At 34.2% G+C, this 25942-nt stretch overlaps 1 protein-coding gene across 1 annotated transcript; it reads left to right on the top strand.

Moving 5' to 3' along the window:
- Positions 1–15994: 15994 nt before the first annotated feature.
- Positions 15995–24380, top strand: LOC128211888 (uncharacterized). Its single transcript, XM_052916999.1, has 6 exons — positions 15995–16451; positions 18284–18561; positions 19303–19492; positions 19661–19732; positions 20442–20552; positions 22120–24380. Exons 1-6 carry the CDS (start codon positions 16245–16247, stop codon positions 22435–22437), a joined length of 1176 nt encoding a protein of 391 aa, XP_052772959.1. The 5' UTR covers positions 15995–16244; the 3' UTR covers positions 22438–24380.
- The last annotated feature ends 1562 nt before the right edge of the window (positions 24381–25942 follow it).

The raw sequence follows: 25942 nt of genomic DNA on the forward strand, positions 1-25942 counted from the left end.
GGATATGTTTTGTCGCTAGGTCAGTAGATAATAAGGTAAGGGCAATGATATTCCCATATGACCGCTCACAAAGCTCAGTTTGAGAGTGTCGGTCTCTGCAGCAGGACATCCATGTAAAACCATGACAAATGATATATCGCAAAATCAACCAAGCAAAATGTATTTTGTTTAACAACGAGCATGTCTTGGATAGAATATGACTAGAAAAACAACTATCTAACAGGCAAGTAAATGAAACTCATTTTGGTTAAATCAAGTTATATATTATTACTTAACAAAAATGCTCATTGGTTTTGGATGAGGTGGTGGCAGTGGTGGCAGTGGTTTCGGTTGTTGCGTTTTGCCGTGGTAGCGCTAGCAATTTTGATCATAATCAATATACATTTCCAAAGTACGGTGCTTCCAGATCATAGGGTTCAGGGCCGATGTACAAAATTAAATATATATGAAACCTTTGCCAATCAAAATCAAATTGTGCATCTGTATCTAACCCAGCAGGAAACTACTTTACGAAATGAAAGCGTATGTTAACTTAACCTGTATGAACACGATTTGTGCTGTGCATTGTAATACAATGATCCTCGCCGATATTATATATAAGTTTAGGTCATCATACATTTCTTGACCTACTAAGTGGTAAGAATGCAAAAGCGTATATTTTAGGAGCTTTATTACCGTTACTGGCAGGTGTTGATTAGATATTTTCAGAATAGATGGAACAGTTAATCGTTATAGCATATGATGGGGATGGCCCAAATACTTGAATTATAATTATCAAAGGTCCTGCGTTTTGCTAAACTCGTATCTTTCTTGGAACCATAGGAGATAAATCGACTTCAACCCTAAGTCAACCGCCAATGACTAATTTAAGTACTGTCCAAATAGTTAAAATCTGAGATAATCTTATTGAGTTTTAGTCTTGAGGTCAACGAACGGGGTTCAGGCAGTCTGCCTGGTTAAGGTCTGAAAATCAGCGTTGCTCTATTTTAATAGAATAAATTAATCGACAACAAAGATATAGATAATTGCTAAAAATACAACTAATATCATGGGACGTGGTTGTTTTTATTTTATAAATAAACGATCGAACAGCAATAGTGTATATGACGCGGATCGGTGCCAGGATGCTGCTGCCTTATCAATGGCAACATATATTTGAAACTCTATTTCTTGAAACAGTTTATCGTCAGAGAATATCTGCAAATTTAAATGTTTGGAAAGCTTAATCGAATGAAATAGAATAGTATCAAAACTAGCTTAATACCCACTAGTCAAATTCTCCATATCAGTGTTCGTAGACTGATAAAACTTGCTGCGGTTTTTGTTGTGCGCAATTGTTTACTTAGGTAATATATATATCAAATACATATATTGCGTTCGAAAATGAATGTTTACAAAGCCGATATGTTAATGAGTAGTGATGGGCCGATGATCGCCGATAATCGATTATATCGGCAGACATTCGTAACTCGGTGATCGGCGACCTCATCGTTTCATAATCGAATAATCGGGAACAAAAGTTTGCTTGAATCTAGTAAATTTCCAACTTTATTTAGCGCAGTAACTTAGAGCTAAGGGAAGTAACCGCTACTTTGAGTTTTAACAGTACTTTTAGTTTTTCTTTGCGTTCAAATCGCTTTAAGATTGCAGACGGTCAGGGGGGACAACGATCTCAAAATATTTTATTACCCTGGTAATCGGTCGTCCAGGTGCTGGAATACGCAAATTATTACAGCGAAATCGTTTGGGTCATTCAGGCCGAAAGTCTTATGAAACTAGGCTTGATTGACCCCAGCTGTGCTCACATATTGAAATGAACGTCAAGATCAGTCGATGTAAAAACAAGAAATATTTGAAGAATGGAAATGTTTGCCGTCCAACTCCGATAAACCGTGAGAAATGTTTTCCTATTTATTTTCCAATTACTCGTTACTTTAATAGCTAATGCCATCTAAAACCAATTTGTTTTGTCTCATTTTTTTTCAATTTAATTTTCAAAACCGGTTCAAGTCATTGACAAATTTGTCTTAATGACAATTATATGTATCATTCAGGATAAGACAATAAATGAGTGTAGGAATATAAAACTAGCGACAAAACAATGTTTTACATTTTTACGAATAATGTTTCATTCTAAAAACCATTATAATACCATATGAAATAACATCCTGCTACAAGGAGATGTTCTACGGAAGCAATAGTTTTTCCGACTCGTAAAATTTTCATGTAAGACACGAAGTTGATAAAATAGAATGGCTACCCTGATATGATACTTTCAAGTCCAATAAAGAGCAACAATTAAATTTCCAGAGATAAGATATAGTAACGTTTATGCAACTTAGCTTGTTCTTGAAGTTTTCATTGTTTTATTTTATATTTACAATATATAAAAATGAGACAAATAGTCAACAATCAATAGAAATAAAAGTTTAATGCAAACAAAAATGTAACACGCGGGAGACTGAGAGTTATTGCCTTTAAAATTCACCCTTGACCTAAAAGAAATTGCGGGCCTCAAACTCGCACACAAATCTAGAACGAAAACTTTTTGATATTGTCTATCTTGAAGGTACGCGAAGATATGTTTTGCTATTTGGGTGTGAACGCATCTGTGAAAACCATTTTTTCTGCTCTGTTTATAAAGGGAGATATTATAAGAATATATGTTGCACTGCAGTTAAGTCAATCAGCCTGACCGATATTTTTCATTAGATTAATGCATTCCTTATATGACTTTGTTCTCTTTGTATGTTTTTCTGTAAAAACAATCTTGAAAAGATGTCAACTATTTCTGGTTGCTGCGAATCGATGTCGGACAACAGCTTCTGCGATCCGATCACTGAAGAGCTGTTGGAACGATCTGGGCAATATGGGAACAGTTTTTAATACTGTTATGCCTAGCGTTTTCAAATGGATTCATAAACACACATGTTTATCAGCGTGATTTATTATAAACCAAACACGTTACTTTCGTTACCAACAGTATTACTGACAAAAAACTGAGTGTGTTGAAATATTAACACCTAGTACTACTTTTGCCTGCTATGTACTTTAAAGAAACGTTAGTAATGACAATATCAGACGTTGTTTATACGATATGAATATAATAAAATTCTCCTTTGTCTGTGATAAGTTCTTGTTTAACGGTTTAAGTCTCCCATTTGGGTTAAGGCTTTATTGTCATATAACCCTACACATAATACTTATTCATTTTGTTGCATAACCAGATGCTACCAAATTCTTCAATTGATTAAAAAACGGGTGTCTCAATCTCAGTAGTTGCATCACTGTTTTTAACATTTAATTGAATAAAATTATATCTAGGTTCTGTACTTCACATGTGCTTTACTAGCAAAGCCTATTTTGTCATAAACTATTCATTATTTAATCGTGTTTAAGTATAATGTGAACAGAAGTATAAAAGGTATTGTTTTTACTTCTGCTAGACAGTTGTCTCGTATATAAGAATGACAAAATATCATAGACACTACTTACATTCTTTCTTGAAGTGAAAAATGTTCTTTCAGTTTAATGTTTTATTTTTGTTGACGACAACATTTGATGTTCTACTAGGTTTAGTCTACGAGAAAAACACTTGCATGATAATTTCACTTATTAAGAGTGCATTTTTGGTCCCAATTATTAAAATTGATAAACAAAATCATCTGCGACGGACGTTGTACAAACGAATCTGATAATGATATTTCTTATTCTATTACCTAAATTAAAACACATTCTTGATTTGCATTTTCTTACATTCTTCTGTTGTTGTCTTTAATAGCGAATAGTTTCGTGATCTCGTTCAGTCATGCTAATAAATTTAATGAGTATGAAATTTTTGATTTCTAAATTAAACAAAAGTAAACAAATATTGCGTGTCAGAAAATCTACGTCTATTTCTCAGAAAAGTAACATATGACACCGGTGACATTTAGAATTCTAGAACGCTTAACAATTTATTCCCCGGAAATGAATAGCTTGTTAAATATCAACACTTAGTAATACTAATATGATACCTACATTTCTTTAGAATGATGATATTAAGGAATTGCGTTTGTAGCGAGAATGACTGACTATTCTGTATTCTCCAATTGATCATATAGCTTAAACAATGTGATAACATGAGAAGCACATTCACCATATGATGTTTCTTTCGCAAAATGCCTGACGGGAAAACGGAATAGGGTTTTATGCTAAGTATTGTTTCGTTATATCGCATTTCTCTTTTGTTGTGAATGACTGTCCCGGTATTGTCTTGTTTGCATTTGGATACTTTGCAACAGTCAGCATTTTGTTTGTTCAGGGAGATATTGTAAAATACTATATGTAATGTCAATGAAACATGAGCCTGAAGAATATAGTTCAGGGGGGTCAGCATTTGTCGAAAGAACACATTAACAGGTCCCATATTGAACCCACCAGAAAAGTATCCGAGTGAATAGATTTAGTAAACAGTTACGTTTCGCAACCTTTGTGAAAACATGTTTCCAATACTGATGTATTCTTACAATCTCTTTAACTTCAATACCACATGAATGGTATGCCACTATATGCGGTGTATGTTCGGGCAACAGCTCACTCGTAAAATAGGGCACGGATTTCCGAGAGCAAGACAGGTGCACACTTATCAAGGGCCGTCATTAAAGTTATTGCAACATGCTGAAGGAAGACATAAAATTTGACAACGACGCATTAATGGTGCAGAATACGTTTATACATTAATATTTAAATATCTTATTTTGCCCTGTTGGAAATAGTTGAGTATATGCTGCTTTATACAAAAAACTGTATTGAATAAGACGATTGTTTGTTTTTGTTGTTGTGTTTGTTTTGTATTTATGTTTCATTGTTCTACTTTACACAAAGTGTTTTGTTTTCGTTCGGAATTATCGAACATTTAAAATCTATATCTAGATTTGATACTATGTTCAAATCTTTTGTCACAAAAGCCTTACTATCAAATCCCAAAAGAGTTTTAGTTTTCTGTTACGATTGATATGACACGACTAGCACCTTAATTCTGACTGTTGAAGATAACAACCTAAAGCTATGGTGTGCAGATTTGTAACACTATCTATATATATTACAAAACGACTAAGGATACAGCAAGTGGATCATTTTTTGTCGGAAAGTATGCGCCCGCACATTTGTGATGGCTGCGCCGACTTTATTTTGTTTTCTTCCATTTGTTGATTACCGAGAAGGATTTTCATGTGAAACAAACCTTTTCATTATAACTGACAACCTTTTGAAGCATTTTAATAACATTAATTCACGTTAAAGTATGAAATGTTTGATAAGAAATATACCTTTTTTTAAAATTGCTTTTCGCTTTCGCTCGCCTCTGATTGGCTTAAATAAAAGTGTTTATTTTTCGCTCGCTCGCTCCTACAAATAATCAGCCTCTTATGGCCTAAGCATATTCCATAACAAAAGATCAAAATTTAAAGGTGCAGGTACAAGAATAATGTTTTTCTAACTCAGCTATGGCGTTCCTTGGAGGGGACATCCCCGGGCACCCCCGTTTATATTTAGTCACATTCTTTCACTAAGCCATTGTGTTTCTTGGAAAGGGGACACCACTTCGCCTCAATCGTTCTATTCGCAGCTCTCATTTAGCCATGGTGTTGCTAGTCAGGAGGGGAGACACCTCCCCTTGCAACTTTGTTGTTACAATATCTAACACAAACACGGCGTTGCAAGTCATGAGGGGACAGCCTTTCGCTCTCTCCTCGTCCATTCTTTTATGCCTTACCTTTTTTACTGAAACGGCTGATTATCTACCGAACGAAGTTTTGTCACGCTCTAATAACAGTTTGATGTACAGCTGCTTGCGCTCAATATTGTTTGTGAAACGAAGATAAGGCTTCTATCACATTTACTTTAACAAGGTGGTGCTAAGAGTAGCCTGAATAGGGATATGCCGACCTCTTGTCAACGCAACCAGTCATATCAAATTTACATATTTCACTCATGTACCAGCTAGAGAATATTTCTTGGACAGAGCTTAATGTTGAACAGTTTGAGATAACCCCTTTTGAAAGGTGATTGATATGGTGCATCAGAAAATACAGGGATGGAAGTCGATCAATGTGTATGAGCGTCTTCTTTGGGGCTCACAGTACTTTTGATAAGACATAGGCAGAAGAGAAACATTGGTACGTTAGGTTATAGTTCGATATACAAAAATGTGAGTATATGATATGGGTTAACAATGTGAACGTTGTGCTGCTCTTTGCAGCCATAGGAACACAAAATATTAACGCGTAAGATTAAGAGTGGAGGAAAATAAACTTGTTTTGTAAATAACCACCATTTTTCAGAAGTTCATTCGATGAGATCCCAGAGTAAACCGAAACGTAAGGTTATAGCACGTTATGCTGCAATTACATGTGAAGATAGCTTTGGTTGCGAATGTGAATGTAACAGTGTGTCTTTTGTTTAAAGTTTAGTAGCCCCAATGCGTTTGATTAGTTAAACCGATACTTTTGGTTGGTCCTTTGATATGATTTTGCTGGTTCAATACACCCAAAACGGCAAAAATTATTATCATATACATAAAACATTATATAAAGTTGTTGAATTGTTTAATTGTTTGATGAACACGTAAAGATTGAGTCAAAAGACTACACGGATATAAGCCATGTATGTGCAATCGATGTTAATCCGAAAACGATATAATATTGAGGATAAATATTTTATGTCGTCTATATCTGGCAGTATATGGTATATATATATCTATTTCAGTAACTATCACTTATGCTGCAATGTTGATAACGACGTGTGGTTTAATACTCCTAGGGAAAGATAGAAAACACTCAACTTTACAAGTTAATTGCCTCTTCTGAACCAACGCAATGTGGCTTTATTTTACAACAACAGCATTCAGTAGATTGCTGTTATTTAATGCTTAGAATATTATCTGTGAATAAGTTTGAGACATATTCGTAGTTTAGCTAGATCTATTACATTTTTATTCGGCTATAGATGAGGTTTGAACTGATGTAAATGATGAAGGGGTAAGCTTCATTCCTCATGTCACATAGCATTGTTTTACCTTGACTTCTCGATGATTTCCATGTTAAGCCCTTTTGACAATCGTGTATAATTAATAAAACACTTGTTCATGATTTATTTCAAAGGTTTATTGAATGTCCGGTATGTGTCATTTTATCATCTTAGTACAGAGTCCCTTCGTTGGTTGGTGCGTTATAACATATTCTGTCAATGAAACGTTTCGTTAAAAACAAGAATGCTCATATGTGCATGCTTTTGTTGTAGCAGATAACTATTAGCAGGGCCATACTTGCATGACATAGAAACTGTATAAAGAGGACAATCGCTATATCAAAATATGTAATAGATAGATACTAAGTTGGACTGATTTATTGGCGTCAGATGGTTCTTTTGAAAATGCAATGATACTCATTATACTCCAACATGAATCACGTTGATACACACAGGAGCGATGAAAACATTTTTATTACAAATATCCGTTAGTTTTCTTAAATGCGTAAGCTACTAGCTTTGTTCTTATGACGGAACATTCAAAAGACACGCACTTGATTTTTATATGTATATCTAATATATTTGCCGTTTTGTAAGCTGTTATTATGTTGATTTCTTAATAAAAAGTATATAAACACCATCAGTTTATAAAATTAACAATGCGCATTCTTGATTGTTTGCCTATTTCTTACAGCTATACATTTGTTATAACTTCCGTAATATCTACCCTGAGTACATACAGGCATTTGCTACTGCAATGTTAACTGTTCCATTTGAACCAAATTCCTTCTGAAATAAGTGGAATACTTTCAAATTAAGCTAACATAAAGTGGTTAAATCTCGTAAACATCTACCAAGAGTCTTCAAATTATCAGCCGCGAAATCATTATCAAACTTTGTCTATTCAACCACGACGTTATTTATATTTTTGTTAAGTGGCGTTCAACAGTTGTTTTTAATCATACGTTACTTAAACGGCTGACTAGAGTTGCAAATATTTGGTTCACGTTAATATTTGTATGGTCATTAAAACGTCATGAAAATAGTTTCTTTAAATCACCAAACATCATTTAGTTGATAGTAAATGAAACCATACAAATATTGTACATATATTGTTGTTTTACTGGAAATAGTTATGCTTAACATTGCAAAAATACTCATTTTGCTTAAAGAAAATCAACTAGCAGTACAATTTATCGGAAAAATGCATGGACACTTAACTGTTACATCAGAAACATTGTTCTATTCGTATTAAAAATGGACTCATTATTGAATACTGCCATAGAATGGAAATAACTACTTTAGGTAACTTTATTCGCTGGCTGATTTATCTTTCTTGGCACAAAAGCGGTAATTTATTCTTAATATATTAAGGGGAAAAAGCAGTTATGTCTCTTTGCTGGCAGTGTCTTAAAACTTCGCAAAATATAGGAACCATTTATTGTTAGACACTGGCTAATAAACATTATCTTATATTAAAATCAACCATGTAATTGATTTTGGGCGGAGTTGTAGATAGAAGATAAATGCTAATTCTACGTTTCTTTATACAACGCCATTGACATAAACTAAAGGAGATGGAGACGTGAGCGTGAAAAAAATACCATTTTATATTTGAAATCATGAGCGCTACGCGTCATGACCAACAGTTATCAAATGTATACTAAGTTTATACTTATAAAAAATAGATGAACATGAAAACCAGAACAGAACAACATTCATTTTGTTTTTAACAAATATACACAATGAAATATGTAAACAATGACCTTTGTTCATTTGTAAACGTAATTTGGATGCATAAATACATAGCAAGCACAAGCCTAAAATATACCAAAAATGAAAAAAGTATTCATGCTCCATCAATGCTGCACTCTCCTCATAACCATATAACGAGCAATTTGAATATTAACATTATCTGAATAACCGCGTGCATATCCATGACAACCGCGAGTTTTCAAATATCTATACGCATTATTTTAATATCACTACGCACAAAAGAGTTCCAGCGAAAAAATACGTTTCTTCTTTATTTTGTTTGAATTAACTGAGATGGGGAAAAATGCATCTACCATAACCGCTCGTGTAAGATATGTTCCAAACCTCGTTTCCGCAAAAACACCATACGCTCGGGTTGGGATGAACCTATCTTACACTCTCCCCCAAGAAGATACTTAAAATATTAGAACTGAATTATTTTCTGACTGAAAAGGCTCTATAACTTCAGACATGAAATGGAAATCGTGTTCTTGTACATAAATGATTGTCTATTAAAATAAACATCAGTTTTAAGTTAAACAGATATGACTATTACATTAAACAATTATATTTTTCTACAATTCTATGATGCCGCTGTAAAATTGCTTGTGCTTCGTCCAAAAAACTTTTCCTTCAGCGTCAAGGAATATTACGCATTAATTTAACAAGAGTTACTTTGGTTTAAAGAACAAAAATAGCACTAAACCATGACAAATGATTTTTGGGTTTAGGGTGATAGCACTTTTCGAAACATTTCTGTACTTATGTAGTGAAGGTTAATTTTGCACACGTTTCTTGGATATTTTCTGATTTGAAGTTACATTATCAGGACATTGTTTACTCTATTGACAAGATAGTTGTCCTAAAAAAGAATATAAACAAATTGAGAATGGATAAGTGTTATTCATATAAGAAGGTTCAAGTGCAAGGGTTTTGGCACCTAGTCTTGTTGTCAATCTACAGGTTCGATCCTACCGAGACGGATGGTTTATGTGTTGGGTTTTTGAAGTGTGTGCCTCTGCAGGATTTCATTTTCGAAGAAAATTGGGGGTTTAGGGCTGCGTTGGATCCGAAGGTTGAAACCAACTAGAGTGCATTTTTGCAGAATCGGATTGCATGAGGCGTTTGCCGACTGAAATCAATATCTGCAAAGATCCATGAGAGGTGTGTGAATACGACGTTCCGGTTCAAAACAAAGTTCTTTTTTTTCAATAGTGTATTCACTACTCGTCAAGCCATTTTAAAGCACATTTTGTTTTTTTAATATAATCTATGTCATTTTGACGACGCACTCTTTTGTTTTATGACGTCATTTTAACATCGCGCAATTTAAACGCTTATGATGTGACGTCAGCAGATTGGAATTCGGCCAAATTGCATTGGAGTGAAATACCTGTCAATCAAACTAATCATTACTGACCAATGTGAAAGCTGCAAAGTATTCACCGAGTCCCGTCCGCCATCTTTACCCCCACACACAGCAGCGATAACTGTTTACAACCGGACATTTTATTGAAGTTTTAAGACTTATTTGTGAAAATGGTTAAACGATGCGGATGGGAAATATGTTATGTGGATGAAAGGTATCCGGAGGGACTAAATGGAGGCCGATTTAAACGATTTCCGACCTATAATCCGACATTGAGAAGTGCAAATGCTGGATTAAAGCCTGTGGACGGCCACACGAGAAACTGAATGTTAACAGGACAAACCAGCATGAAGATGTCTGCTCGAAGGTTAGTAAATTAAAATTTGGTTTTATCGTAAAACGATCAAAATACAATCATTTCAAGTATAATTCTGAATTCTGCAAATGTTTATTGTGTTTACTTTATTATGTCCTAAATATTGACCTCCATGATCATGCTAGTTGAAACCTCAAACAGTTTCCATCAGGTTCTGAATGTGTCAAGTTTAAACTACTGTTTTATTATATAATGTGTTACTGACTGGCATTGTGGAGTCTTGTCACACTAACTATATTTTACTATTATGCACTTTCATAGAGGAAATGGATCATCTAAAGAGTATCCATGTAGGATAAATTGCAAAACTGAGACTGTATTATTTTGTAGACTTCTACTCATTTTTAAAATGCCCCTGTTCCTTTTTCAATACAAAACAACAGCATTATAGTTACATATATTTTAATACAAGTATGTTGTATGTTACAGAACAGAACACTCAAAAGAGCTGAAGGAGAACATTATTACACGGAAATTATACAGTTTTTTGTGTAAATTTACATATAAATATATCAACAATTTCTTTCAGAGAAAAGCTGGTCCAGGATCCTGCAGACACTGTACCAGGAGTAGATACACAGACCGAATGTCCATGTCAGTGAAACCAACACTCTAACAATGCCTGTGATCTTGTTGTCAGTTCTGTTTTACTTGGGTCTTCACAGGTTGAGTGGTAATTTAATGGTGTGAACTCTTTCGGTAAATCAATAGGTGCTGCATTTAAAACAGAGGTATTCCCACACTCTTGAGAAATGGTAGGAGTCAGTTTTAAACATCATGTCTTAAATGTAAAATTTATTATGCATTTATTTTCAGGGACATCACCTTTGGATTTGTTTGCACTTACCGCTCAGAATGCTTCCCTAAAAGAACAGTTGTCACAAAAAGAAGTCCAAGTTGAAGAAATACAGTTTGCACTTTCATCAGAGTGTTGTGAAATTCAGATTTTAAAGAAACTGGTGGCAATATAAACAAACTTTAAATGTCGATATAGTTCAGCCCAAAGAAGTATGAGTTAAAATTTGTTTACATATTATATAGGAATAATAAATTATGATTTTATTTCTGCTTCTTTGATATAATTGAATAACTGTTAGTTTATTCATGTTTGGAATAAAGCATTGTAAAGTGAATTGTGTGTTTGTAGTTCATTTATTTAATTAAATTTAAAATTTGTAAACTTGGTCTGTGTATCTATCTGGTAAAGGACAGGTTTCCTTTTCTGACTGTGCTACTATGACTTGGTTCACTGGAACTGGCTTGACTTTTGATCCCTTTGGCACATTCCATTGTTGGGGAATACTTGTGTAACTTTGTTGATCAGGAACATGGGTGAAGTTGTGCAACTTGAGTTCCTAAAGTGACTTGATTAAGCCAATCACGTGTGAACAATGACCGCTCAATATATAAAAAAGTGAAAACAGAGATTGTTGACAGAAGTTATCAAAACAAAAGCAGGATATCATGCTGTGAAATTGGCATGTGTTTATCCTACACTGATCCGTGAAGTATCATTTGACTTTCCAGATGTTAAATGTCTAAAATGAGGCAGTAACTAGAAATATGAAAACCAATAAATTGAAATACAACATACAGTATATTACTTCTTTCTCTACTCGACGACTTGCAAGCATTTTTGTCGCATTCCGTATTACGGCATGAAATGCAAAAGACATGGCGATCCAAAATTGCTTATATTACACGATGTATATTTAAGAATAAAGCTACTAGTATAATAAAATTTGTTAAATACAATTGGAAATCCACATACCCTGCCTTTCATGAGCAATACGTATATCGTATGGAATCCCTGTCCACATCGACACTTAACAAAATTATGATGCTTGTCGTTTTTTCTCATTGAAGTCCAGCATCTCGCGGTTACATGGCAGATAATTTCCTCTTCCAAAACTTTAATGTCATGCATATAACCTTGTAGAATGTAATTTAATCCCCTTTCTAACACCTTTCCCGATGATTTGGCTTGATCTGGTAAATATTTAACTGATATATTGTCCGGAATCTTCGCAAGAGAATCGGATTCTGATACTTTCGTAGCAGCGAGAGCCGCCATTTTGAATTTACGCTTGGGGCCCGTAGTAACAATATCTAAGGGGGCGGAGCTTATCTTGGCATCTCGGATCGATGTATACGGACAATACAGTATATTTCCATTACTCGGAACAAATCCATCTTATCGCTTCGGTACACAGGTGTTGGGTACAAATTATACGGGTATTTGATACGCAGGGGGAGAGTAGTTACACACTCGTTAGTGTTAATGATTTCGGTTCGAAAACAAGAATGCTTCAGTACACTTCATATTGGACATTGAGGAAGAGTATTCATCATATATCAAGAAGGCACTTGGGCATATATCTTATAGCAATTATCTTACTACTATATTCTGATTAAAAAGCCATATTTAAGGGGAATAAAATTATGGGCACATGTAAAAATAATCGTATATATACGTCTGACGCGGCTGCCATGTGTCGCTTTGCTGCATTTCTCGTCAAGATAAACTTCAGTGAAACAATACTTGAATATTTTAAGGATTTTTTCAAGCTGAATAAAACTTACCAAATCGTAACCAATTGGATTATCGCCAGATGAAAATGAGATGCTGGGTGACTGAAATTCAACATCAAAATTACCCTGACCATGATGTTCAAAGTAGACAAAAAATCAGTTTAATGCAAACATCAGTTTTAAGTCTACCCTACGTCTTCGTGAACCACCTGAGTATATGGACGTGTATAGATCAATTAGTATTATCTTATATGATATTACATAATCTTTTGTATTTTTTGTGTTTAAGCAGATAATTCAATTGATTGCGCATTTTTCCTTATGTACGTGTTATATATTTGTTACTTTGATGCATGTATGTTTGTGCGCTTCCATAGTTTGAAATATTTGTTTCGTTTATATAATAATGCTCCCGTTTACCGCCACATGGTTCTTTGTTTATTTGTTTAAATGGGGACTTCTTATTGTATGTTTCAGTTTGAATAATTTTAACGAAATTGTTCCCCTTCCGTTACCTGAATAACACTCATTTATAAATTATAAAGTGCTTGCAAACCGGTTAAAAATCGATAAAATTTTGAAAAATCAAAGAAAACCCATTTGTTTATTAGATTATTCTCCACCAACAATAGAAAAGTGGAATACGCAAATCAGTTCAATATTCAAACACCACATAGTTTGATAAAAATTAAAATAAATTATAAAGCTCCGTACTGTTTTATATTATTCGAAGTTAATAAAGTTTGAATACTTTTATATCTTAAAACAAAGTTTTACATCGAAAAATGGATAAATAATCACTCAAACAGAGTCGCCATGTTGTACAGCGTCTCGCCACGTAAGCGTCTCGCCATGTTAGCGTCTCGCCATGTTATACAGCGTCTCGCCATGTTATACAGCGTCTGCATTAAAAAAGGCTCGATAAGGATACAACAGTGTGACAATATTTAACAATACTAAATCACACCAGACAATCAGTGCGCGATTTTGTATCCGAAACGGTTAGCTCAGCTGGTAAAGGAACTGACTTCCAAGCAGAATGAGTTTGTGTTATACTGCTCAATTAGCTCATTTGATAGAGCACGCAACTTGCGGGCTGAAAGTTCCAAGTCCATTCCCCGTGTTAGCGACCCCTTTTCGAAATAGAGAGTTAAATCGAAAAATATAATGGTGTTCGGTACAAACCATTCCTCTACAAATTTTCATCATCAGGGCTTATCTTTCTGCAGTCGTTTTAATAAATAAAACTATTACCAAACCATCCCAAAGCCAATCGACAACCCAAAACACCATTTATATTATCACAAGTGTAAATTTTCTGAAGCCCATACTATGAAGAGCAGAACATGTGTATAGCCTAGCTATTGAGCTAGCTTTTATTGCGACGCGGTTGTGGTGTTAATTGCGGGTCGAAACTTATGGGGTTCAAAACCTCATTCGGAGATGCACTCTTCTTTTCACAATAGATGTTTGGACACTATCTATATTTCAAACTCCAGTGTTTTTATCATAATCAAGTGTCTCTTGAAATGCATCGATATTAGTGCATTTTTTTCAAATCATTTGACAGATTGCGGAAGATTACGCCCACTGAACTTTTAAACAAAACGGCATTGTTACCAGTAACGGATGCCATAATTTTGCATAACATCGTGAACTGGCAGATTTTTTTGTCTTAAACACTCCATAGTAAATGAAATATTACAGCTTTGAAATTATTTTTGTGGTGGCAGTCATTTTTATTATTCTACAAATTCCGTATGCAAGCCTTACCGATGTCGTATGAATTTCCGTAGACCTATGAAAACAGATGCACATTTTGTACTAAAAAGTTACATAAAACGGCAAATATTTGGGGAGATACATGTTTTGCTAATGTGTTTAACAATGCTTTAAGACCGCCAAGGTAGTAAATCACATAACTCAATTCTTTACAAAAGCTATTGATTAACACAGGAGTTTAACTAGACGAATATATTTGTCAATTGTCAACGTTTACCTCCCGTGTATATTAAAAAAGTGTTGAGTAAATCATGCTAAAGAACAATCGAGTGAAAACCTAAAGATAAGGGTCATCGCACCGTATTTAGTTTATGTTAACACGGAAGTATAAGCATACTAGTTGATGGGAACGAAACCATATTTTTTTCTACGAAAAGGAAACCTTACACCCGAAATAAGTATCATAAGAACTAACTGAATTTACGTCACTTTAACTTTTAACTTCTTTCGATGTCAATCTTTATTCGGAACCCTTTCACTCGTTTCGGTCTTAATCGTTAATATACCTATGGACGTCAAAATCATAATTGTGTTTTGTTTATTTGTGCATGAGTTGATTTCTAATGATTTATTTTGTTCGATTGTGAAATACGGCTAAATGTGATCTCGTCCGTTCCCATGGATGAAATCAGAACGGTGTCCCATTTCCGAGGTCATTATAATGCTAAAGCCAGTAACCTATCGAGTGAGAGGTGGACCCATTATACATAAGACCACTCCTCTGGTATAGTAGGATTTGACATAGTGGTAAACATTAAGTATATTTTTAGACAGGTATCAAATACACGTCAAAAAGCGTTTAAATTCAAGTTTTAAAACAAAGTTTAAGATTTTTAGAGAAAATTCTATATAACTGTTAAAAGTGCTCTTAACTGTGGGGTTAACGGTCTTTATATGACAAAAATTTCCAAGTATTTAAAGTTTTCTTTACAAAGCTACCTAAATCGAGATATGTTGTTGTCTTTTTTTTGCCGTGCACTTTACCAATAAGTCACTTGGGTCTTCCACCGCGTTATTAATTTTATCTTTATCAAAGTTTAAACTTTACCGTTTGAGCCTGTGTTTCACAATACGGACATATCTATCGATATGTAACGGGTATCTACCAAATACGTCATACACAGCAGTATTAAAATCAGAGGTTTAACAATCCTGATATTGACTGATCAATTTTACACTAGTATTGATTATCGTGAACAAGGAAGTAAAACACTATACTGTTGAAAGGGAGGACAATTAGACGAGTTCTTTGAAAACAATCTCTATCACACAAGATAACATTGTCAGAAACAATCCAATGGTACAATTCTAAAGGAATACTGAAAATAATGTGTTAGTATAAAAGGCAACCATCTTCAAATGCGGATATTTTGAAAACGATAGGGTACGCGTTATAAGGTTGACGGTTTATGTTCATATAAAATGGCCAAACCTTATGTGCCATTTGATTTCCATGCGGTAAAACCGAAACATGGACAGACATTTTATGAAGCATTGTTCGAACAATTTGTTAAACAGTGGTATGTAATGAAGAAAAATGCAGGAGCAGCCCTTTATGAAAAAATAGGCAAGGAGGTTGATCTTTTGACTGGCAAAAAGAAAAAAGAAAAGGCTGAAGGGAGTAGGAAGGTAAGTTTTCAATAATCAGTGTGCTGCTTTTTCATTGATAGTTGTAACTAAGTTACTCCTTCTTCTGCTGCTGAGTAGTAGTATTACTACTACTAAAAATACAACTACTACTGCTACTGCTATTGCTACTGATACTACTACTACTACTACCACTGCAACTGTTACTGCTACTGTTACTGCTATTTCTACTGTTACCACTACTACTACTACTAGGCCTACTGCTACTGTTAAATTTTAACAATATGGGTTATTACTTAATGTGAACTTGTTTCTCAAATCAGATTCCGCACAAACTATTTATTTGATTAAACACAGATTTAAGGAAAACTCTCATACACCCGTAACAGTGTGTAATTTACATCAAGTTATGTTCTATTGGATTCAAAACGAAAGTAGACGGTAACATTTGACTGATTATGTTAATTCTTAAAAAGACAGCGTTACTATTCTTTAAAACAAAGTTGCGAACGTTAAGTATAACTTGAGGTTTATAAACGGCGCTTGTGTGCCTCCTGTCCATAACGGTACTTCTCATTAATGGCCCGAACGATTTCGCTTTAAGGGAGGGCCGTTATTTGCCATTTGTTATGCATACGCTATCTTATAGTAAGAAATAGATATAGCTCACGTTTGAAGAACCTATATACTGACGCATTAGTTCACATTTCTTTCCGCGTATGTTTAAAGTACATTTACATAGCATTTCAAATTAAACACAAACTGAAAGTGAAATAAATTGTGTAGCATGAAACCGGTAAGTTTCAAAATAGTTAAAAGTGAAAGTGAAAGTTGAACGATGATAAATACTAACTCATACCGGAAAAATGCATCATTTTTCGAGTGAGTTAAATTTGAACAATCTTTGATTGATTTTCACTCAGTGGAAGCGAAATCTCTTTTAGTTATATAAATGAAAAGGTAGAAACCAGTTAGCTTACATATTTTATGCAAAATGAAACACAACAACAAACAGCAGCACAAACGTACATGTCTGCCATGTCATGTCTACTCATGTGAGACAGCTGAATCTTTAACGCACTTATGTAGTTGAAAAAGCTATAAAAGGAAAGATATACATAACAGAAAGAACGTCAAAAGTCAATGTATAAAGCACTCTACTTTAAAATAGGTCGCATCAACATACAATGCATCCTCTAACGATTAGTGTCCGTGACACTTTTCACCATCAAAGTAAGTGTATGCACACACAATCAACAGCTACTGATCATTGACTAACATGGCAGCTTCATGTGCACAAGTATTTGTTTGCGTTCGTGTTAATTTATTGCCTTATAACAATCGCTAATATTCTTTGGTCAATATGTGTTACAATAGTTTGTATAATTACATATCTAAGATCATGAAAACATTTTAGACCGGGCGATGTTAACGTGATTTCAAATAACGTTATGATAAGGCAGATTGCTGTTCTTATTATAATGCATCGACTCTACGTTATGACATAGTTTGTCAATAGACATGTAATGCTACACAACATATTTGACATAAAGTGGACATTTTGCAGCCTTCTTCAAGATTCCATATGATCTTTTTATTACACCAGCGCCCGAGAATTTTTTTTATAGCATCGCAGACTTGTTAATCAATAAAGAACTTTTAACTACAATTCGATAAAACAAACAAGAGTGATCAAATGCTGTTATTACACTATGGTTATTTAATAAAATACTTTGATTAAAAGTTATGCGGTCTGTATGCGTGGTAATCGTAATTGCTGAGATATTTCATGAATCAATTAGAGGCAGACAAAACATGTTCGGATCTGAAATAAACGAATGTCCATTTAGTAATAGTCTTTTTGGTACTTTCAGCCATCAAATACATATTCCACTGAGGCTGAAGAGGTACGGCGTCTTGCTTCAGAACAAACTCATGCGAGAAGGCAAAATACATTGAAACAAGACGAATCTTTGGCAACGAAAATTAGCCTTTTAGAAAGCGAAAACGCCAAGTTAAGAAACAAGACTATAAAGAAACGGGAAGAAATTGCATCGTTGGATTATGACTGGAGAGATGCCTTAGACCACATTGAACAGTTGAAGAAGCAAGTTGCCAATCTGCGAGATCAGAACAATGACTTATCTACAAGGTATGATTCGCCAAAATATAGTATTCATGATTTGCGAGGACTTTATTTTAGATATCTGCAGTGCAGAGACAAACATCATTGTAAGGTTATGGTTACATGTTTGCTGTAGGGCAAGACCATTAAAATTATTATTTACGCAGTAATGTCGACGTATTTGAATTTTCAGCTTACAATCATTATATAGATGCATTTTGACAAACTATGCTTTATCGTTCATTAAAATGAATATTGTGATAATGATGTCTTATAACAATTTTGGGATGTTTAATAGTATACAGTTATTTTATGGTTATTTGGATAACAGTAGAAACTGTTGTTCCGAGGTGGTGGGAATCTGAACTGGTGCTTCCATGTTATAACTGTTTGATAACTTGATCAAAAAGTGATCCAAACAAAAAAAGGTTATCACTGTTTTATTATTCAATCAAAAGTTTTTTCTATAAAATGTAACTGCTTGACTATCTGATCTAAAATGTTAATGATATGCCGTCTTCAAATACATTGGATTTTATAATAACGTCATAGCGCTAGAGGGAAACAGTTAAAACTGTTTACCGGGGAATAATTCCATCAAATACAAAGTTATAGCTGTAATGTTACACAGCAACAAATAGCATATGCATATTTTTATGATGAATCAGGTATTAATAGAAAAATCAAACAAATATACCACAATGTTCATACGCTTGATGGCTAAATACAGTATATAATAGACAAACTGTAAGATCCTGTGTATTGCAGGCTGAGCAAATTAGCAGGAGATAAATTAAGGGATGGGAATCCAGATATCGCTGATCTAAGCGACCCAAATAGACCAACACAACTTGGAAAGGAATTCTCTGAACTGTACGATAATGAGTGGTCCGACGCGTTTGAGGAACTGACAAGGAAAGACGAAGAGAAAATAAACGCATTGCATGTGATTATGAAGGTACATGTATTAAACTTCCAAAGAATGAATAACTAGCATTCGCTATATGACAAGACTTGTAAAAGGTATACACAAAACATTTACGTAATTCAACACTAAATATAATGTAAACGTGACTATAAGTTAATACTATACAATCACAGGTGCAACTACGTTCTTAACTTTCAGGATTCCTTCAAGACGGCTTGCGACGAATTGAGTGAACAGGATTTGACTATAAAATCTATTCTCCTAAACGATGTGAGTACCTTAAGTAATTCTCAGAAGATTATGATTTTTAAAATCTGTCGACAATTTCCATAATAATATTATAAAACCGTCTTTCAAAATTAACGTGACGTAAATAGAGGATATTATATGAATGGTTATTCAAAAACATATGTGGATCTATTAAATGAAATTTCATCAAATTTATTTAAACAAATTAAAATATTTTCGTTTTGAATGTTTTGAATCGTTTCAAAAAAAGATCATAAACAATTTGATGATAAAACGCTATTAAGCGTTTACATTTTAAATTATATTCATTTATGTAGTTATAATACACATGTTACTATTTATAGTATAATATAGGCTAAATCCCTCGGGCAATTATTCTTCCCACTGGGGAAAATATCAATCAAAAGCCATGGTCAACTATGTATTATTCTATAAACAAAAGCCTTTTGACCAGTATATAACATATTAAAATGTTATTGAAAGAAGGCGACGCCATTTATGAATTAAATACTATTAAATACTATTGTCTTTTGAATTTGTTTCAACACACATCAATAAACTATTACAGCACAATTACATTCAAAACATTTCATTAATACAAGTATTATATGTATATCTCTATCTAGCAGCGATATTTACAGTATTTAAGTATAACTTTTTTCTTTCTTTAAGTTAGTAATTGAAAATCTTCGCAGCGTCGTTAGTTGGTTGTATACCTTTATGATTACAGAGAGAAACGACAGAAACCATCCCTTCTTCAAAGTGCAGACAAAACGTCCATAATGTGCTTAAAGATACTAGAAAGTCGATGTCAACTTTGTCTGGTGAAAACTTTGCAAAGGTGAGGCTTTTTTCCTTTCGGTGGTTATATAATATCAAAACTAATTAAATTTGTTTTAGGTGAACACATATCAGTCCGCTTACGTGCTATAAGATTACACTATTATATTTTGACAAGCGGACACCTCGGTAATACATCTTCCGAAAAAGCTGTCTTATAAGAATTAGCTTCACGCTAATTTACAATATGTACGCTTTAAATGCTTAAAAAATCACGGTTAAAATCTTTGTGTCAGTCACCGTTTCGATTATCTGGTTAATTTCATTTCATGTCAGGTGTCTATATTGTGTCCCCAGTTACTGCGTCTGATTTTGATCCTGTCCGATATTTTTGTCGAAAAGTTGTACAGTTGTGGATTGAGCTAAATATTACTTTGAAGTACGCAAAGAATTATCAATTTCATGACAGAAATACAAATCATTCTGTATACAAATGCATTTCTTTTAAAATCTGCCTGTAATGCGCGTTAGCTAACATGAGTAATTTAACACGTAATACGTGTCAATCTATCCTGTTCCGCGTTTTGTGTAATTGTGTTTTGTTTAGATGTAAGCTTTAAGAAATAACTTGGTCTTTTAATGCATCCATCCCGTCCTTTTATTTCAATGTTTTTCTTTCAAGATTTGCTACGGAATAGCTAGAACTCTGACTGTTGTGTTCATACTTCTCAATCTGCTTTGTTTGGCGCGGCTGCCAGTATTTCTGACGTGTTAAAAATATTTAAAATATGTTGATAAATACAATCATACTTATACTTCTTAATAGCACGGATGCTTATACATTGGTACTTACGTGTTTCTTATAGCTGTTTAATGCACTTTAAAAATATGGAATGAAGCTGTAGTTAATCAGTGATAAAGCTTCAATTGGGCTTTTACTAGCTGTTCCTTTGATTAAACATTAAGTAATCGTGAATGTCTTGCGTGGTGCCTACCTATGTCACATTGACATTAGATAAAAGTGATTTTAATAAAGATGTTAGTCGATTTGAGTCCTTAGAATGAAATGACTCTAGTGTCACAATTTCCTGATTTTGCTTTAATTGTGTGTGAATTGAAAATAATCCCGATTTAAAGCGGACATGAGGTTTGCGCATTAACTTTTTTAACTCCTCCCCTCACCACCAGTAAAAGTACATTTTACTGATCGTTCTTAGGCGTATCGTTTTTTAGTCACAGACCCTATCGTTTGCTTGCCACAGGACAATGTTTTCCTAATGCTATATATTAATGTTCTGATATTTATTATTTTTATGCATTTCTAGTACCGCGAAACGACGTGGATGTAACATTTGATAGAGTTTCTAGTTAAGAAGACAAAATAGTCGCATGCCTGCGTTCGCTTAAAAATTGTTTAATACTATCATAACTCTCCTGGACTATAAAACATCACTACCTACAAACATACCCTTTTTGGCACTGAAATAGGAAATAATGTCATTGATCTTAAGCCGTGTGGTTGCTACTCTTAAATTCTAAAGTATGAATTGACACACATTGAACGCATAATTATGCACTTTTGTTGTTGTTTTGTCAGAAAAGTTCATCAAACACATTATGTTTTACAGAAATACGTAGCAAAAAGATTTCGGGATCTATGCAAGGTATCTTTTGGTCTATCGGATCCTGGTCCTAATTTGATGCAATTTTCCGCCAAATGCGCAAAACTTGGATGGCTCATGAATGTTTGCGATCCACCGATGGCTGTTTGCGACGGAAAAGCGGGCGATGAGTTTAAACCCGACTTGTACAAGGCATACACAAAGTCGGAGAAGGGAATGAAGAAACCAGTTGTAGAATTCATTGTGTGGCCAGCTTTACATCTGCATGAGGGTGGTCCACTGGTGTCTAAAGGAATATCCCAGCCAATTGAAAAGCATAAATAAACAATTATTTACGAATAATGGTTTTCTCGTACAGACTTGAACACTTACTAGTATTTTAAACAAGTGATCGCTGTACAATTTTAAATCAGGATGTTGTACATATAATCATAATCATGAATGCACATTCGACGGTTGATATGAAATACGCCGACCTTTGTAATTACTAATCATTTTGAATGCATAGCCTGATGAAATTCATATCTCGACTTTAAAATGATGACATCATATTTTCATTATTTAAAATCGTTTTTATGCCAATTTAACGGGATATACGTCTTCTTGCAGAGCACGACAAAATACGTCATATTTAGGCAAATATATTTCATATAATATTTGACTATTTGTAAGCGCATTCGTTAGTGCACTCGATTTTCGTTTAAGTTACCCGAGTTCGATTCCAGGCCTTGGCGCATGTGAATTAGGTTTGTGGTCACAAAAGCGAAAAAGTGGGTTTACTCCGGATAATCGGGTTTCCCCTCCAACACAAGCCCACACTCTCGCTTACAATCATGTAAACGAGAGTGATTGCTATAATGTTGTAAAAACTTGTTTCACAATCGCTGTCAAAAGAATATGTTTAAAAGAATGAGACTGTTATCAGTGTTGTATAGATAAGAACGAGAATGTCTAGAAAGAGAATACTTTACAAAGTAATTCAACTTGATGTTGTTATTTTATCGACAGAGGTGTCGAAGAGAAAATAACACAAAAAAACTTTCATTGCTCTTCTATGTTTTAAATAAAAGCATGAACACAAATATGGGTTACGTAAACATGCAATAATTGTTAAGGATTTGTTGGATTGCATTGTTTTGTAAATATATATTGAAAAGCTTACACATTCAAATGCAACAGTAATTACACATTCAAAGCTTCATTATTTCTTGCAAGTAACCCGTCTTTTTCTGTCGCAATTGATAACAAGGTTAACGCTTTTGAATTGGTATTTATCATCAACGATCATCTTAAATGTAGTAGAACTTCTCCTTTGTCCATTTGCTTTCCATTTACGGCAGAGAGATTTAGACAGCAGTCTCTACTGTCAATTACGGTTTGCTCTGGGTGGCAACCCTTTAAAGAGTTTAACTCATTATTTCCCGATAAAATGCATCACCTGAAGCTATATTTTGCAACATCTTACCATAATGCTATTGTCTAAGTCGCATTTAAGAATAAGGCACAAAAGACTTCTTGAACTAGATGGTACTGTAACATTTAATTGCATTCATGTCTTTAAATTACTTAGGCTTAGTGCAAGTACACATTTTGTTGTTTCAAGTTCCGACTTTGACTAAAATATCATCATAAGTTTTCTTTTAAAGTAATTCGAGTAAATTTGTTAACATCTCATTCATTATTTTAATTAGTCATTTTTCACACCAATTATCAGTGAGAACACAGGATCACGTCAATTGATGCACTTGAAGAATATAATGATGCGTATTGGTCTGTAAGGACAATTCATTGTTGAAATACATAAAACGTCGCGAAAATATGTTTTCAAGTTGGATACAATAAATAGTATCAAGTGACACGACAGACTGAGAGAGAAATGATATAGGATTTACCTTCATAATCGTGAATCATGAAAATGATTTTGAATAAGAAACAACTGATACCAGTTTTCTTTTGCCGTTAACGCAGATCCTTCGACGCCAAAATAAAGTTTGTAATATCATTGAATAAAACTTGAGACCAGATTGTCATTTGGTTTGAAACAAAATCTGATTTGTATTCTTGTCGTCGTAAAGCAATATTTGGAAAGTATTTTATATCAATGCGTTTTAAGTATTTTAGAATTATTTAAAGATTTTTTTTCCATCGTGCAACACATCCCAAACAAAGAACGCGGAGATAAAAGTGTCTGTCAGAGTGCTATCAGAGTAGTGTCCAGTTGTGCATCGACTTTTTCTTGTCAGCTGCCATCAGGCCAATGTGCGCTACAATATTATTGTGGTACAAATGACCCTACAGAGAAACTACCTCGTGCCGTTTTGGACACGGTTGACAAGTTTTCAACATATCTTTATCATCCCGGGCAAAATGTACGCCACACTATTCAAACAAAACAAAAAAAATATTTTGTAAACCAGTGTTAGGCATACAACTCGGTACGATAAGTTTTAAAACTTCTCATTTTCCCTCCAGTAATAATAAAGTTAGGATTATTTTATTTTGCGAGTTTTTGTAAATTTTAGACATTTGTGGATGACGGGCCTCTATTTTTACACTGATATACTATCATGTGATTCATACATGGCAGTTGTTTATTGGTCAACTTGGAAATGTGCACAAGGTATTCGTGTTCCACGTCGTGGCGCGAAAGTAACATATAGTATATATACGACGCCAAGGGACAGAAAAGACCGACCGTTACATTGACAGGACTATGTGTCCACAAAATACTGCATTTTTGGCCGGTCCAACTTAGTGGTACGTTTGGCAAAGTAGACGTCCGGTAATTGGTGCAGCTCGGCACTACGTGTTAATTTCCTATTCATAATGCAAGGTAACCTTAACTATTTTTGTATTATTTAAACGGTGTTTAGGCAGGGCTTCATACCTGCGTTCATGACACGGAATTTCATCGCATTGGATAACGGTGGCAATTACGTAGTATTAAGCTTTACAATGAGCAATACGGAGATAGATTTTTGACGAGTGCACAGCTTGGAAAACCATATTGGACAAACCGTTAGTCGAGTCCAAAATGGTTTTCCCAGATGTGTACGAGCCCGTCTTGTACAAACACACGGTTCAATTTCCTTATTAATTCAACTCTTTCAACATTTTCAAGTCAGATTTTCATTTCGTTAAAAAAATTTGTTCTACTACACATTCGTGCTTATCAGATTCAGATAACATTATGACGTTAAGGTTATAAAATCAAACAACAATTGATCATGTTTTACGGAGGATTTACGTCAATCTTTCTTTAGAACGTCTGTCAATCCCGATTTTCATTCGTAACCTTTTCACGCGTTTTGGTCTTAATCGTTGGTTTTACATGGGACATTTTATTTGGTTCGGATGTGAAGACAGCTGTAATCTGATCTCGTTCGTTTCCTTGGAGGATATCATGACGGTGTCCCTTTAGCGAGACAATAGTGGTGGTCGAGCCTATGACCTATCTTGTGAGGGGCGGACACCTATACCACTCCTCTGGTAGAGTTGGATCTTAAATAGTGGTAAACATTATGTATACATTACACCATGTACAAATACACGTCAAAATTGTTAAAAATTTAAAACACTGCCTGAAATATTAATTTTAATATGACTCTCATGAAAAACATCAAATTTTAACATTTTGTTTTCTAGTAATCTTTCTTTGTAAAAATCCAGAAAGACTTCTTAAAATTGAATAGAGTTGTTCCAACTGGCTTTCATGCAAAAGATCTTCCGATGGCCATAGTAGGTCAGAATTGTTTTATGTATTCCTAAGTTGATGAACATTATGTAACTCTATGATTCATTGTCATAGTATTATCTAAATGTTTAAGAA

This window comes from Mya arenaria, chromosome 12, assembly GCF_026914265.1.
Source record: "Mya arenaria isolate MELC-2E11 chromosome 12, ASM2691426v1".
NCBI lineage: Eukaryota > Metazoa > Mollusca > Bivalvia > Myida > Myidae > Mya > Mya arenaria.